Source organism: Rosa chinensis, chromosome 6, assembly GCF_002994745.2.
Source record: "Rosa chinensis cultivar Old Blush chromosome 6, RchiOBHm-V2, whole genome shotgun sequence".
Lineage (NCBI taxonomy): Eukaryota > Viridiplantae > Streptophyta > Magnoliopsida > Rosales > Rosaceae > Rosa > Rosa chinensis.
Genome location: NC_037093.1, coordinates 12,838,982 through 12,856,080, shown reverse-complemented (window position 1 = coordinate 12,856,080; position 17,099 = coordinate 12,838,982). Strand labels below are relative to the sequence as shown.

At 38.0% G+C, this 17,099-nt stretch overlaps 2 protein-coding genes across 2 annotated transcripts; both read left to right on the top strand.

The window, feature by feature from the left end:
- Window positions 1-1,898: 1,898 nt before the first annotated feature.
- LOC112172265 (glycoprotein 3-alpha-L-fucosyltransferase A) lies at window positions 1,899-7,144 on the top strand. Its single transcript, XM_024309542.2, has 7 exons — window positions 1,899-2,536; window positions 3,275-3,435; window positions 4,215-4,456; window positions 5,371-5,475; window positions 5,910-6,066; window positions 6,262-6,489; window positions 6,591-7,144. The coding sequence occupies exons 1-7, from the start codon at window positions 2,165-2,167 to the stop codon at window positions 6,844-6,846; spliced, it is 1,521 nt and encodes a 506-aa protein (XP_024165310.1). The 5' UTR covers window positions 1,899-2,164; the 3' UTR covers window positions 6,847-7,144.
- Window positions 7,145-10,609: 3,465 nt separating this feature from the next.
- On the top strand, window positions 10,610-11,098 carry LOC112170838. Its single transcript, XM_024308126.1, has one exon. The coding sequence runs from the start codon at window positions 10,610-10,612 to the stop codon at window positions 11,096-11,098; it is 489 nt and encodes a 162-aa protein (XP_024163894.1).
- Window positions 11,099-17,099: the final 6,001 nt, after the last annotated feature.

The window sequence follows — 17,099 nt, the reverse complement described above, 5'->3', positions numbered from 1 at the left end:
TAATCCATTCATTCCACCATCAAGGAGGATCTATGGGCAATCAAGGAGGACAAGGAGGAGCTAGCCATCAATTTGTCAGGCTTCAACTAGTTCATTCTTTAACCATTTAATTTACTTTGATGTCTGGGTTTGTGATTGTACATTTGCATATTCTAGCTCTCCTTAGGTTCACACCCTAGCTAGTGAAAGGAATCTAATTCTCATGGGTTCGACAACCTTTTTTAAATCCATATACTATTATTTGTACCTCTTATACTTGAGGGTGGCTATTTGGTTGACACAAATCATGCTCTTTGAACACATAGAACTTGAAAACCAAGATTTCACCTTGTTCCGGATTGAGAGTCTATTTTTCAGGTTCCAAATAGATGAGAGAGTACCCATAAGAGCTTTGGTTTCAACCTTTTTCTTCGCCGCAACTAGCGGCTGACAACATATTGATTGTTTAAAACAGTCGCGCTGCCACCATCCACGAATATAACTCTTCTCAGCTTAGAAATAGCAAAAGAAGTCATCAACCTTGCAAAAACCTCATCAACCATGACGAACGATGAAGAGAAGACAATAAGATGCTAAAAAATCCAAACCCTAGCACTCCTATTTTTTCTTTTAGAAATGAGTCTTTTTAATGGTAAAATGTTGCAACTTTTTTATGCGCCTCATCTCGCTCTTTATATTTTGGAGCGAGATAATTAAAAGTTAAGAATACTTAGTGTTTGGTGAAGATGCTAAAAATGATAAAAAAAAATAAAAAAAAATTGAACATGCTATCCAAAATAACTAAAGAGGCAAGATAGAGAATTTGCTAAACTTGTTCAAAAGATCCTGTTCAAATATACAATGAACTAACTAAGAAACCTCCAACCATGACAAATGATAAAGAGAGGACAACAAGTTGCTAAAAATTCTGTATAGATACCAGGGCTTTGCAATATTTGATTGATCACAATTTTGTATATTTCACTTATTATAGAAGTTCCCATGGAATTCATTAGAGGAATATTTCCAATAAAAATTGTTTGTTCTTGCATATCCCTACTGTTTTTTGATATTAGTCTCACGGATACATATAATTATGAAGAATATGTGAGTGATTCATATACAACATTTCTTTGTTTTATCAACGGTTCTCCCAATTTGTGAGAGAGAAAATAATAACAAAAAGTTAAACACTCTCACGTTCAATATTTTCTAGTTTAACGTACAAATAGTTAATATTGCTGGAGCAAAAGTTAAAAATTTGCTAGCTATATTTAATTTTTAGACAATTTAGTTAAAGAAAATAACTTTTATTATTAGAGATGCTCTAATAATTTAGAGATATGGTACGTTTCTTTCCACCACAAAAAAACTGTAGTGGACAAAGTTCAAACTCTGAAGCGCTATAAATTCAATTTAGCCTCCCTTTTTTTTTTTTTCAATAAATGAATTTGCTCTAAAAAAATTGTAAATTCGTTTATTGAATTATTAATGTGAAAGTTTAAACACTTGTTTTGGGTTCAATTATTCAAAAAAAAAAAAATTATTTCATGAATAGCCTTGGAGCTAATCAAATACATTAGTTGTTCGCTCCAGGTCACTAAATAGTCAGGATTGAGTGTCTCTAAAATACACATATGACATGTACACACTTACCACTTTTAGAAGTTACTCAATTGAAAACTTTATCTATTTCGATGAAGATCTTTTTAGTAACTATTACGGTCGGTCCTCAGTTATCGTTGAAGTAAAAACGAAGAGAAAATGCATGCAAGTCACAAAAAAAAAGATTAGATATAAAAATAGCAACTTAACTATTTCAAAGAAAAAAACTCAACTAGAGGTTTGAAAGAGCAACCCAAAATGCGAACCAAATTGTCAATCGTGGAGCGTTTTAGCTATGGAGTAGCGTTTGACCCTACTCTCCCTTCAATGTTTCTAACTTGCCATCTTTGTCCAAACCCCGCAAGCCTTGCTTCTCCTGCAAAACAACACAAAAAAACGCAATTGAATTCTCCGGACTCTTCCGCCCAGTTGACTTGAAACTAAAGAAAAATAAAAACCCATTTCCTTCTTTCTGAAAACCCCATAATGCTTCTCTGCTAAAACCCCCATTCTTGACCTTTCCTTCCTCTCTTTCTCGCAAAAAACCCAGACCCACGAGAGAGGGAGCCGTTTTTGATTGATGGGTGTGTTTTCTTTTCACAGAGGCTCGAGAACAGCGACGACCCACGAAGCCTTGCCGGTCTCCGCCGCCGGGGCTTCGCCGGCGAACAAGCGAAGATGGTCCAATCTTATGCCTTTCGTCGTGGCCCTTGTGGTCATTGCGGAGATCTCCTTCTTGGGTAAGCTTGATTTGGCCAATAAAGCTGCTTTCGTGGATTCTTGGACGGAGTTGTTCGCGCCGAGTTCGATGGCGGGTCGTGATGATTTGGGCCTGGCGGGCAATGATGATTTGGGCCTGCTGAGTTGTGAGGAATGGTTGGAGAGAGAGGATGCTGTGGAGTATTCCAGAGATTTTGGGAAGGAGCCCGTTTTGGTTACTGGGGATGAGAAGGTGTGTGATTCTATAACTAGTTTGAAATGTTTCGAAACGCTATGTGTATTGTGTTGTTATTGTTCCTGAGTTTCCGGATTGATTGAATGGTGTACTTTATGATCATGTTGTTTGCAAGTTATTATTTTTGTGATTGAGTTTGAGAATGGGGAGTAGTGTGATGAAAGCTGGATATGAAGTTTGGTATTTGGTTTCTCGACATTATGGTACTCTTGCCTAGATCTTGTTAAGGTATTGATCGTTGACTAAGAGCAGGATGAGGAGGATGATATCGGTGTTTTGATTGCATTGTGTTAGTATTGCCTAGTTTTTATCTTGGTAGAGTGTGGTGTAGCTATGATGGGACCTAGGCCATTTTAGTTCTTGGGTTGAAGGCCATATTATAAACATTGTTGAGTAAATGAACAAGAAAGATTTGGATATGTGAGTGACTTGAGAGAATGGGAACTTTGTGCAACTGACAAAATGTGACAGTATCATAACAATAAGGTATTTTGTGGCTGAAGTTGATAATTCTATTCTCCTTTTGGGTCACAAAGACCGTCCTTAAAAGCAGACCATGTGCTGTGTGGTGTTTGAAATGGCCTCTCTCTCTCTCTCTCTCTCTGTTTTGGCATAATGAAGGAAACATTAGTTTTTTTTTTTGGGGACTTTATAATGGAATCTTAGGATATAGCTGATTCAATGTTTTCAGGTCTTGCCTTTGTTATTAATTTCTTTTTACTCACTTCTGCACAGGACTGGAAATCTTGTTCGGTCGGATGCCAGTTCGGAGGCAATTCCGCCAGAAAACCTGATGCTTCTTTTGGTTTAGCTAATCAAGATGGGACAGCCAGTGTTCTCCGATCCATGGAATCAGCTCAATACTATGCAGAGAACAATATTAATAATGCAAGACGGTGGGTAAGCACAATGTAATATGGTTTTGTTGAATTTTAAGAAGACTTTTTTTTTTTTTCAAATAAACTTGTTATCCCTATGTACCAGGAATTGCAGTTTCATAGCAAATCTTCTTTAACTGTTTTTGAGATTGTTTTAGGTTTGGTTTCTCGCAAAATGTACCCATAAAATTTGAAAAGCTAAAAACAAATGATTTCATCCATTGTGTCTGTCGAATAGCCAATAAACTGTCTAGGTGTTCATAAATTATAACAAATTTCTTTTCCATGCTGTCTCCAAATTACTTTCATTAGTTTTAGAATATGTTTACATGAGTTTAAATTCTTCATCAAGTTGTAGGAAAAATAAATTAGCAGGGAGACAATTAGTATATTCCTCACTTCATTTCGTAGTGTTCAGCTGTTTTAGTTCTTAAGGTTTTGAGCATAACCTACAAGATGGTCATGTGCTGCATTGTCTATACAACTTTGCTTCTACAGAAAGAGTGTGTACTATGTTCTGTGCAGTTTGTGTTGCATAGACACACTACTTACGTGGAATTGTGTGTATTAACTATAAGCTCAAGCTTGTTGGTGGGCCATACTATATATCATAAAGTGATTTAGAATTACCCACGAAACCATTTGTCAATTACATGGCTGATGGTCCTTCCACCTTTTGTGCTAGTCTTCCTTCTGGCGGTGGGGGAATAGTGGTGGATCCTCTCAGAATGAGAACTTCATTCCTGTTAGAAACCTTTTGGTATAATTAACTATTGCAATTTTTGTCGTGTAAATAGGAAGGGTTATAATATCATTATGACAACTAGTCTCTCATCGGATGTTCCTGTTGGATATTTTTCTTGGGCCGAGTACGACATCATGGCACCTATGCAGCCTAAGACTGAGAAAGCCCTTGCAGCTGCATTTATTTCCAACTGTGGTGCTCGCAACTTCCGCTTACAGGCTCTTGAAGCACTTGAAAAGGCTAACATCAAGATAGATTCTTATGGTGGTTGCCACAGAAACCGTGATGGAAAAGGTGCATACATTTCAAATATGCTACATCATTAGAATCAGCATTTCTGACTGCATTGCTTGCTTGGGGGTATTCTGTAGGTTTGCAACAAACAATGGCTGGATTGTTGAGACACTTATGCTTTGGTGGTCTGTGTTGGCTATGTAGATAATACTGATTAGAATTGGATTGACATAGATTAGCAGGCATAAAGAATGTTTATTTATTTATTTATTTATTTATTTTTGTATCCTGGCCGTTTGTTTCATTTAAGCTGTTTTCCCTGGCTTTAAGGACATGGGAACTTGGAAATGTGGCTTTCCAGGGCAATGTTCTTCATCTCATGGATAATTATCTTATATATCAGTCAATCTTGCTATAAGGTGGCAAGACTATTGAGGGATATCCATTGAACCAGTTACATGTGCTGGGAAATTATACATTGATTAATATTTTTTTCCCTTCTGATTATGAGTGGTAGCTCTAATTTTCATTGCAGTTATATTTTAACTTGGTTTTCCTTTTATTGGTCAAATAATTAAGGATCTTGATTGAAATCCATTGAAAGAGCAAAAGAAGATGCATGTCACAATCTTTTGCTAGAAGATGACATTTTGTAGTGACTACAAAATGGTGATGAATCTTGTTGCTTTATGATCTATGCATGTAGTTGACTCTGTGAAGATGTGAAGAGAACTCAATTGGCACAGTCTTTTAGCTATTTGTGTACCTTTCAACAATAGAGTGAGAGACAGTGAGGAGGGAAATATACTTGGCTTGAAGGATTGCAATATTCTGGCATGCATGGTGTGTATGTAGACATGGCTTGGATACTTTAGTTTGATGATGGATTTTATTTGGCCTTTTAGTATTATATCTTATTCTCCTTATCATTTCTGTGCTATAGTTAATTTTTTTTCCTTTAAAAAAAATTGCAGTGGACAAAGTTCAAACTCTGAAGCGCTATAAGTTCAGTTTGGCGTTTGAGAATTCCAACGAGGAGGATTATGTTACTGAGAAGTACTTCCAATCTCTAGTTGCTGGTATGAAACTACTCTCTCTGTCATGATGATTTTGTAGTTGCTAACCTAGAGTTGGGAAATCTTTGCTGGGGAAGGAAGAGGGGGAAAAAAAATAAAAAAAAACAGAAAAGAACAGAAGTTAGGAGCCCAAAATAATAGAAATCTCAGAGAAATGTCACCTACATCTCCTGGGAAAAGTCTTGGTGACACTTGTAAGCAAACATGAGATTTCAGTATGGATGGATTAATATTAGCATGGCCTTTCATCTTTTAATTTGCAATGTTTAGCCTATACAATCTATAAGATTTCATAGTTCCTGTTTTTTATATTTAACACGAGGACAATTTACTACACAAGGGAAAGAAAATGTATTTCAGAGGCCTAAAGAGTAGTTCTGATCTTTATGCTTATGTTTGGCAAAAGATGCTGATAGTGGATGATGATATTCCTTCAGGAACTATACCTGTAGTTGTTGGTCCTCCAAATATTGAAGATTTCTCTCCTGGTCTTGGTTCAATTTTATACATCAAGGAGCTAAGTGATGTTGAGTCAGTTGCCAAGACCATGAAAGAACTTGCAGACAATCCTGAAGCATTTAATCAGTCACTAAGGTATTGTTGTTCCTATCTAATTAAAAATATCATCTTCCAAATCCTTTGGTTTATGTTAAAGAGAAGAATGAGGGCCATTATTGTTATTCGTTATTTTCTTTGTTTCTTCTTTTTTGGGGATATGTTGTCATCTAGCTCTTTTCAAAGTTTGTTTCTTTATGAAGATGCTAACATCTTGAGATATCTGATAATTAGATGGAAGTATGAGGGCCCATCTGATTCTTTCAAGGCCCTTGTGGACATGGCAGCAGTACATTCATCATGCCGTCTTTGCATTCACTTGGCAACTAAAATTCGAGAGAAAGAAGAAAGCAGCCTAGAGTTCAAAAGACGACCTTGTAAGTGCACCAGAGGCTCAGGAGTCGTGTATCACTTATATGTGAGAGAAAGAGGGAGATTTGAGATGGAATCCATTTTCATAAGGTAACTCTGTTTTCTTAGAACCTGACCATATGAAAGTATTTTCATCTTCTTGCATGATTCGGATGTCCCTGAGAATTCTTATATCTGATTTTGCTTGGCAGGTCGGGCAATCTGACTCTTGAGGCCTTTGAATCTCTGGTGCTCACAAAGTTTAAATCTCAGAAACATGTGCCCATTTGGAAACAAGAAAGACCTGAAGTCTTGAGAGGACGAGACGACTTTAAAATTTATAAAATATATCCTGTTGGTTTGACACAGAGGCAGGCTTTATATACCTTCAGATATAATGGAGATGCTGATTTTAGAAGTCACGTTGAAAGCAACCCGTGTGCAAAGTTTGAAGTCATATTCGTGTAGATTGATATATGCAATTTGTGCCAACTTTTAGTCATTCTCCACTCATACACTTATGGAGAGATATTGAGGTGATCACATCACATTCGGGCAACTTTGTTATGTCCTCTATGTACACGTTGATTGTTACAGGAGTCTTTAGGAAGGTGATAGATCATTGATGATGTGACCAGCTAATTGTGAACCCTTAACAAATAGGGTAAAAAAGAATGAAGTCCAGATTTACATCTCTTTTCTGCCTTCTAGCGAATGGAGCTTTCCGGTCAGTAATTTATGAATTGAAAATGATAATTGGAAATTCCGTCCAAGTAAGTTTTATTTTTCATTGCCATGGTATGCCACATGAATTGAGAGAAAATTCGAATCGAGCAGCATTTAGACCATCTAACTGTGGGGTATGAGTACTTTAAAATAATAGAAAATTATATGTAATTTGTTATTAAAATAAACAGCTGAATAATTAGTGCGCTCAAAATTTCAAATATTATCTGCACTCTCAAATCTCGAGTCCTTATTGATTAGTCTTTTCCATGAGACTTTATTACGTTCCTTTTCTTAATGTTCTTCATTTTAATAGCCAAATGACATGATTTTAATAACCACTCGTAAATTCTAGCAGTTTACCTCATTATCTTATATTATTACATTCGCTAAGCTCTAATTTTTTTTTTTTTTTTGAGGGGAAAGGAAGATATATTCCTGTGATCGAGAACATCATACGACCGTACAAGGTCATTCAAGGAGATCTGAAGAACACCCATTACATTCACTGCTCCACTGACCATAGTCAGGCACACTTCCCAAAAGAAGATGCAAAAACTAAAATCCTAAAAAAAGGAAAATGCGAAACACTAAAATCCAAAAGGAAAATGCAAACAACAACTAACAACTAAATTTATTCCTACACAACCCTAATTCTCCGCATCTGCCTTGACTGGCTTGGGGCCTAAGACCTCTTGGTGTACCCTTCCACCAGATCCTACAGTGAATAGCTTCAAAAATAGGATTGTGTTGAGTCCAGGCTCGCCAAGGCCCAACAGCAAAACCAGCCCAAGCCAGAGAAAGGAGGGAAAGTGGGCTTGATCCAACAGGCCCAACCCACTCCCACTACCCTCATCCCTACACCTAGACCAGTTCGCGTCGGAACCCTAGCAAGATCGCCAGAGCTGTTGCCGCCCCTGGTTCAGTCTGGTGGCCTCCCCTGATCCGGATCCACGGCAGCCATCCTGTCCGCCCAAAGCTGGCCTCTGTCGACGGATGCACTCACGATCCAATTGTCTCGGTTGGTTACCCAAAACAGCTGGGTCGAACCCTACCGCTCAATCAGCAGAGGATTGGAGATCTTCACCGCCTTGCAACTCGAAGCCCAAATCCACAACCAGTGCCGCAAATCCAGACCCGACTCACCTTGCCTTCAAAACTGACACAAGAAGAACCCCTGCTGCTGTACATGCCCGACGCACACCAGACGAGATTGACGCCGGAAAACGTCCTCTAGCAAGTAGTGAACGAAAACTGCCACCTCCGCAAGAAACCCTAGGTTTCGGTATGTGATGTGAATATTCGCTAAGCTCTAAATTGGGCAGAGACCAGAATACAAAATGTCCCAGAGTCCCAAGGTAAAGGACCCTAATTCAGTTTTGCCACAGAATTAGAACAACCAATCTAAATTTTATAAAGTCGAAGATTAATGAATAATCTTAAACTAGTAATTTGATTCCAGAGCCTCCTATCCTTCTCCGGCTTTAGGTCCCGGCAAGCTTGTTTCAATCTCTACCATGACCGTTGTTAATGCCATGGCTGTTGGCTTAGCTTCGTGGGGGTTCCAGTACCTCCACACTACTACTGTTATGAACTCGAAGAGATTGAAGTTCCATGCCTCCTCTTTCTATTGCTAGGTTATATTGTTTGGAGCCACACTTCAGACAAGGACTTTGAGTTTTCACAGGTCTCGTCTCGTCAAATCAGTGACAAATCAGTGACATCACTGTTGACAAATTCCTAGTCCAGACTACACGAGTGCAAAAGTGGAAACAATTCTATTAATATAGGGAGCTAATAGCCTAATAGGATAAGTCTCCTGAATATGATATGAACTTGCTAGCATTGTCGAGCAGCATAGTATCGACTTGGAGAGGAGCCTCTGGGTTTTGATCATGTCATCATGTGTAGGCCTGGCCATTCATCCCATGACCCATTAACCGCCCACTAAAAATCCATTTATTTTGGCCCAATAACTTATCGTGTTAATGGGCTGCCAACCTGTTAACAACCCGTTAGTTAACAGGCGGAAATGGGGTGCCCAACGGAACCCATCGAGCCTGGTTAGAAGAAAAAAAAAGTCTGAAGTGTCTAACCCTCGCTTCTCTCGCAGAGTCGCAGCTCACTCTCCTCTTCTCCACGTTAGCCGCCCGAACCCTCTACCCGTTTCTACGCCGGTGTTGCCAAAGAGTTCGCCGACGAGCTCGGCTTCTTTCACTTCTTGCAACTCTTTCACTATTGTCTTCCATACTCGAACAAAATGTGTTACGTTTGTTAATGGCCTCCCAGCTGCTTAGTGTGTCAGTGGAGCTCTGCCTTTTGTTAATTTGTTTTTGGTGTGATTTGTTCATCTGGGTTTTGGTTCTACTTTTCTGGGTGCCCATTTGTTTATGGGACTGAAAATTCTTGAAAAGCTTCTCTCCCTATTTGCTCTCAAATCTAACAAGTAGGTCATTCTTCGAGGTCCTACTCTCTCTCCCACTTGTTGGTCTTTGCTCTCTTTTCCATGTTGTTCCTGAATACCAAGTAAGATCTATGAATGGATATTAGAAATTTGGGTGCTGTATTTTCTGTTAGCTGGGGTTATTGGAGGCAGCAAGGATCAAAGTTTTGATCTTTGATATATAGTTGTGAGGTGTTTTGCTATTTTGGGCTATGTTTGGTTGCGGGACTAAAACCTAATCGTGGGGTTGTTCCAATTTTAGCATCTGGGTGTCCTTGATATTGATAAAGCTTTACTTAGGGCTGGGCGTTTTCACTCGAGAGACAGAGAAACCAGGTCGATCTGGACCGAAACCGACAATTCGGGTCGGTTTTGAAAGCAGATTTCCTCGGTTCGGGCTAAACCGAACTGATTACAAGGTTCCTCGAGTCGGTCTCGGTTTTCATATTTCCAGGCCTAATTAGGACCTATCCGGACCGATTATTTGTAGATGTATACGTGTCAAATTTTAATTGGTTGTCATATGTATGTATAGAGCATACCATACACTCACTTGCAGGCAATCACCCAATAATCCCAATAATCCCAATTTCATTTCGAGTCTTCGACAGATCACAGATCGACCTAATCAGCAATCACCTCTTTAGTTCGAGAAAACCTCAAAACCCTCGCCTTTATTTCCTTATGTTCTTCACTTCTTCACCCACCGATTAGGGCTGGACTCTGTCACTCTGTGTCTCGAACTCTTGAATAATCACCCATTCACCCATGGATTCCTCCATTGGAAACGCAGAACAAACCCAATCCCAATCTTAAAGCCATTCCGAACCCAATTCAAATTCCAATTCGAGTCCAGCAAACTCCAATTCCAATTCCAAGTCCGATCCCGAGCCCGAAGTTGCCGAGAATGCTGTCATCCCTGCAACCGCAAGTACTGGTACTCCATCTTTTGCTGGAACTCCATCTTTTGCTGGAACTCCATCTATGATGACATCGTCACGACCACTAAAACCCAAAAAGAGAGGGAGAAATAGTACATCCACAGGGTCGAGGGAGCGTTCAATGGTATGGGAGCACTATGAGAAGATTGACAAGCCACTGTATGAGTTCAAAGATGGAAAGAAGGTCCAGGTTGGGACTACCAAGTGGGCCAAATGCAAGTACTGCTCTACAGACCTTGCTTGTAATCCATACGATAATGGTACCAGTAGCTTGAAGAGGCATATAGAGGTTGTGTGTAATAAATACCCTGGTAGGATAGATCTGGAAGAGTTTCAGCAAGTGTTTGTAGCTGGAGGGAACTTGAATGAACCTTCTTTAACTATGAGGGCATTTAGTCAAGATGCGTGTGTAAGAGCTTGTGTTGAGATGATAGTAATAGACGAGCTGCCATTTAGTCACCCAGAGAAGGAAGGGTTTCAGAGGTTTTGTAAAGTTGCATGTCCTAGGTTTAAGACTCCTTCTAGGAGATTAGTTGTAAGCACATTTTGGAAATTGTATGATGTTGAGAAGAAGAAACTTAGGCAGGAGCTAGCTACCCACTGTGTTTAACCACCGATACGTGGACATCGGTGCAGAACATAAATTACATGGTGGTTACGGCTCATTTCATAGATGGTGGCTGGAATTTACACAAAAGAATTCTTAACTTTTGTGTAATTTCTAATCATCAAGGGAAGACCATAGGAAGGTTGTTGGAAACATGCCTACTTGAATGGGGAATCGAGAGAGTGTTGACTGTGTCGGTGGATAACGCATCCGCAAACAAAGTTGCTATTGATTACATTAGGAAAAAGATGCTGACTTGGAAAAAACAGCCTGTTTTAGAAGGCAAGTGGCTTCATGTGAGGTGTTTAGCTCACATTCTCAACTTGATTGTGAAATCAGGGTTAAGAATGATGGATAAATCTGTGGCTGCGATTAGAAACGCAGTTCGTCTACAAGGCTTGATGTTTTTAAGCGATGTGTTGCCATATACAGCTTTCCGCATTTTGCTTCAGTTTACAGCTTCCTGCATTTTGCTTCAATTTACAGCTTTCTGCATTTTGCTTCAATTTACAATTTTCTGCATTTCAATTCTTCTTCAGTTTACAGCTTTCTACATTTTGCTTCAGTTTACAGTTTTGACTTTTGAGTTTTCTGCATTTCAATTCTTCTTCAGTTTACAGTTTACAGCTTTTTGCATTTTGCTTCAGTTTATAGCTTTCACTCTTTCAGCTTTCTGCATTTGCTTCAGTTTACAGGTTTCTGCATTTCTGCTTTAGTTTACAACTTTACACTTTTATATATGCAGGTATTCTATGATGTGACAATAAGGATATTGGCCACAAACAGTCCCACAGCTTAGAACGCATTCCATGATATTGTGGCAATTGAAGCTGAGATTGACGACCTCTTCGACTAGCCTGAGATGTGTAATGGAAGCAATACAGAAAAGATCTTGTTTGAGATGGCAGTGAAGATGAGGAGCACGTTTAAAAAATATTTTGCAAGCCTTGGTGACATGAATCACTTGCTTTTGGTGGCTTTGGTTTTAGATCCTTGATACAAGATTCGCAATTTTGAGAGGGTATGTAGAACATGGCTTAAACTTGATCCTGCAACAATCAAGCATAGGTCTGCTCAGCTGAAGGAATTGGTGGTGAACCTAACGGACTTGTATTCATCATCTTTGGGCACCAAAAGGTCGAGACCAAGTGGCAATGAGGCTGAGAATGCTGCAGCAAGTGGTACCGGGCCTACCGGCAGCTCTAGCACAAGAAGTTCAAGAACGCAAATGAGTGGGAAGATGGCTACCATGCAAGCTGATTGGAAACAAGAGTTGGAAGACTCAGATCAGACTGTAATTTCACACGAGGTGGATAGGTACTTGCTGGACCCTATTGAAGACCCTCTAGAACATGAAGATTGGAAGCTTCTTGCATGGTGGAAGCTTAATGGTTCTAAGTACCCCAATCTTGCATTAGTCGCCAAGGATGTGCTTGCAATTCAAGTAAGCACAGTTGCTAGTGAAAGCTGTTTCAGCACGGGGAAGAGGGTAATCGATCCATTCAGGAGTTCACTATCTGCAAAAACAGTGGAAGCATTGATATGCTTCCAAAATTGGTTGAGGTCAGAAAGCATTCAAAGCATCGAATATGTTCCAACAATTGAGGATATGAACTTCTATGAAGAAGTTGAGAGAGGTACAAATTTTTAATCATTTGAATATTTGAGTTTTGTGTTTAATGACTTTGCAGTTTGCAACTTTGCACTTTTGGGATAATGTGCATTTGTTTTTTTTGTAGACCATGTGCTTCGAGACACAGCAGACAGTGCGCAAGTCAAAGCTGCCAAAGGGAAAGGAATCAAAGCAGCAACTCCATCAACAAAAAAGCAAGCAGCTGTTCCACCAGTGAACAAGCAAGGAGCTATGGCAGCACCAAAAAAGGCTGCTAGAAGTTCAAAGAGGCCAAGAAAATAAAGAACTACCTACTGTGGAAGTGCTTATTGTTTTAAACTTTTTTCTAAATGTTCTTTTTGAGTGAAATCATTAATAAGGAACGGCCTAGTGCCTACTGTGGACGTGCTTATTGAGTTATTGACTTATTGTCATGTTGTTGACCTGTTGCTTATTGTTGATTTGTTGTTGTCAATTTGTCATATGCAGATTGTTATTTGAGTTACTTGAGTAATTGAGTTATTTGTTATTTGTTTATGGCTGTAGTTTGCAGATTTGGATGACTTAAGTCACTGAACAGTCTTAATTACTTAAGTGTGCATAGTTGGATGGCTTTAGTCCGCTTTACTGCTTTGGTTTCCAATTTTGCATGGTTTGCTTCAGTTTGCAATCTTGCATAGTTTGGCAGTTTGCTAGTTGCTACTTTGCTTCAATTTGGATTTTGGATAGTTTGAAATTTTAAATGGCAGTTTGCTCACTTGCTGCTTTGCTTTAGTTTGGACTTTGGACAATTTGTTAACTTTGTTATTTGGAATTTTGGATAGCTTCATTTTGCAAGGATCGATCAAGGATGTGCTTTTGCTTCATTTTGCACTTTGTACTTTGTAGTTTGTAATTTGGATAGCTTCAGTTTGCAAGGATGTGCTTTTGCTTCAGTTTGTAGTTTGCAGTCTATGAATCAATGAATCTGGAAAAATAGGTTTCTTGGCCCGGAAAACCGATAGACCAAACCGATAGTGTTCTGGTCGGTTTCTAATCGGTTTTTACATACAAAAAAAATCGATCCGGACCGAACCGATAGTATCGGTTTCGGACTCGGTTTCCATCTTTTTCGGACCGAACAGATCCGAACCCAGCCCTAGCTTTACTGGGTTTTGCTTGGAATGGTGGTTTATGGCTTTTGGAGATGATGGGTTGATTTTTTTTTTTTGGGGGGGGGGTTGAAAGAAAGAAGTTTTTTTTGAATCACTTTGGAACCTACTGGTGATATTGGGATATTGAGATTTGCATATTTTTGTTGTGTGATTTTTGTTTCACTTCTCAACATTGTTTAAAAAAATAAAAAATAAAATTTTTTTTTTATTATTTTTTAGAAGAGTTTTAATAGATAATGGGTGTGAGAAAGAGTTTTTATGCAAAAAATAATAATAATAATAATAATAATAATAATAATTTTTATGTTAGCGGGTCTTAACGGGTCAATTTATTGTTAACAGATATTAACAGGTTTTAGTGGGTAATTGATTAGAAAAGAATTTTAAAATCTAAAAATAAAAAAAATAAAAAAACCTTAGCGGTCTTAACGGGTTCCAACCGGTAAGCCGCGAACCCATCGGGCTCAACCCGTTATCTTAACGGGTTATAACGGGTTGAGCTCTTTAAGACCGCCAACCCGTTAAGTCCACCCTTGATCGCACTGTTGCCAGGCCTAATCATGTGCACTACTTCTGAAAGCAACCGAATCAAGTTTCTTAACAATTTCGTGGGCGGAAATATAAATTAAAGGAACAAAAGATCATAAACCCTAAAAGTGGGATAATTTATGTTTGCGTAATCTTTTCAGACATTGTCTTATTTTTATAAGATTAAGATTGCCTCAATGAATACTACAACAACACTAAGAAATCAAATTGAAATTATGATAATGTCTGTGACATGTAACTCTCGAGGAAGTTATAGACTTAGTCAGCTTATATGAAATTTATCAACATCAGCCAGGGCCAGGTCAGAGCCGGACCTAACATGAGGGCCGTGAGTCAGCCGTCCTAGGCCCAGTGTCTGGTCGGGGTCTATTTTTTTTTTTTTTTGGGTATTTAAAAAAGTTATTAAGTAAATAAAATGTAAGTCTTTTACTAAACAATGAGATTGGTTTATTTGGCAAGTTACATTCTTTTCTTTTATGGTACTCCTAGCTTAGATTTGAATCCCCTTACTGTTGTGTACTTATTTTATTTTTAATTTTATTTTGTAAATATTTGGCTATTTGTTTTTCTTTACTATAAAAAAATGTAGCCCTATTTTTATTTTTCACCTCAAGCCTTAAAATCTCAAGTCAGGGCCTGAGCCAGGTTCATTTTCCAATGGGTTGGGTTCAATGGCACCATGTTTTATACACAACTTTTTGATCGTTCTAATTTTATAATCTTCAAGTACATAAATTAAGTATGATATGGTGCTCCAACAACAATGAGGGCTATAGATAAACTGTGAAACTATAAAGAAGAATGCTCTGATAAACATCATGAACAAGTTGCATGCTCCTAGCCATGGACTCCCGCAAGCCGAGCAGATTGATTACTATTGAACTAACTATAGAGTTGTTTTCTGACTATAGAAACACATGTTGCATACAATCCAGTACCATATAAGTGGACATCCGGAGAAAGAGTCCTCCGGTTGGAATTCTTGCACAGCAAGGTGGTCAGGCGAGGGAAATTCCGGCACCTGGATCAACAATAAGAGGAGCCCTAGGGAAAGCAACCTTTAGTTTATGAGGTTATGATAATGTCCGATAGCACCCCAAGGACACCTCCTCTGCATAGCGAGGTCTTGTGGAATTTTGAATAAGTTGGGGTTCATACTAGAGTTCTCTCGGTTCTAACCCTAGTAGTGTCAGGTTTCTTGTTCATTAGAGCTTATTACCATGGTGATGTTATGTAGATTACTTTAGGGTTATCTAGGCATTGGCTCAATTTTGATGTAGCCTCCAGTATAGTATTACATACTTTTCACTATTTAATAGATTGACACGCAGTTCCTTTAAAATAAATTCTTATACTTCAGAAAAAAAAGAGTTGATTCTAACTAATTCAGTTCCAAACAAAAGACCTCAGGGCAATTAATAGTTACCATCTCCACCACACCTTAGGAGATTGAAGAATGATTACTTTTAATAGATTAATTTTACAGTTTCAAGCTAATTTCAAGGGTTGAGACTTAAAACATTAATTTTTTTTTTTTTAATTTCAGCTCTAAATATTAAAAATTTAATAGTGTGAATTACTGATGTGCGCATTGGTGTATGATTATTTCGATTGAAAATTTTTATTATATATATATATATATTTTTGGTAAAATAGTCAAATTACCTCCTGATTTTTCCCATGGTTGCCGATTTACCCCATGACATTTCAATTTTGATTATCTACACCCTCACTTTTCTAATTGTTGTCGATTTACACCCTATCGTTATTTTTTAGACTTTCCATCCAATTTTCCGTTAAATTGGTTAGCACGTGAGGGGCTTTTTCATCTTTTCAACTATCACCTAAAAAAAAAAAAAAAAACCAACACATTGTTAAAGAAATAAAAAAAAAATACAAAACAGTTCTTCGTTAAAAGAAGGGAAAAAAAAAACAAAAACTTGCCCTAGGTCACATCTTCCTTGTCCATCTTTCTTCTTCTTCTTCAATCCGTTTATTTCAAGATTGGTCGTTAGCTTGCAACTGATAGCTTAATTAATATTTGGTCATTAGCATACAAAGTAGTTTTGTATTTTTTTTTCTTCATTTATTAATATATGAGGGTAATATTGAAAGATAGAGGCAAAAAATTTATAGTTGGCCGGGGTGTACTAAGATTTTTATTCAGTACAAATAGCAACATTCTTTTTTTTGGGTGACAATTGCAGAGATGAAAAGGCCCCTCACATGTTAACCAAGTTAACGGAGAAATTGGATGGAAAGTCTAAAATTTAATTATAGAGTGTAAATTGGCAATATTTAGAAAAGTGAGGGTGTAAATAATCAAAATTGAAATGTCAGGGGGTAAATCGGCAGTCATGAGAAAAGCTAGGGGTAATTTGACTATTTTGCCTTTTTTTTCCTAGAAGTTTTTCTTGTTTTCCCTCAAATTGCGATAACAAATTTCTTTTTTGGGGTTTTCTATATACTGCCATTTGCAGATTTTGAATAATTTGTTTGCATATTTCTGTTATCCTTTTCTATATATGCTTGTTTCTATGTTGGTGTGTTTACCATGATGCTTATTTTGGTTATTTGCTTAGTCAATAACAAACTACAAGCAATGAAATTCGCTGTAAACAGAAATTGTTTAGTCCATTTTCTACACTATATATTCAACACCCACATGCCAAATCTCTTCAGCACAACA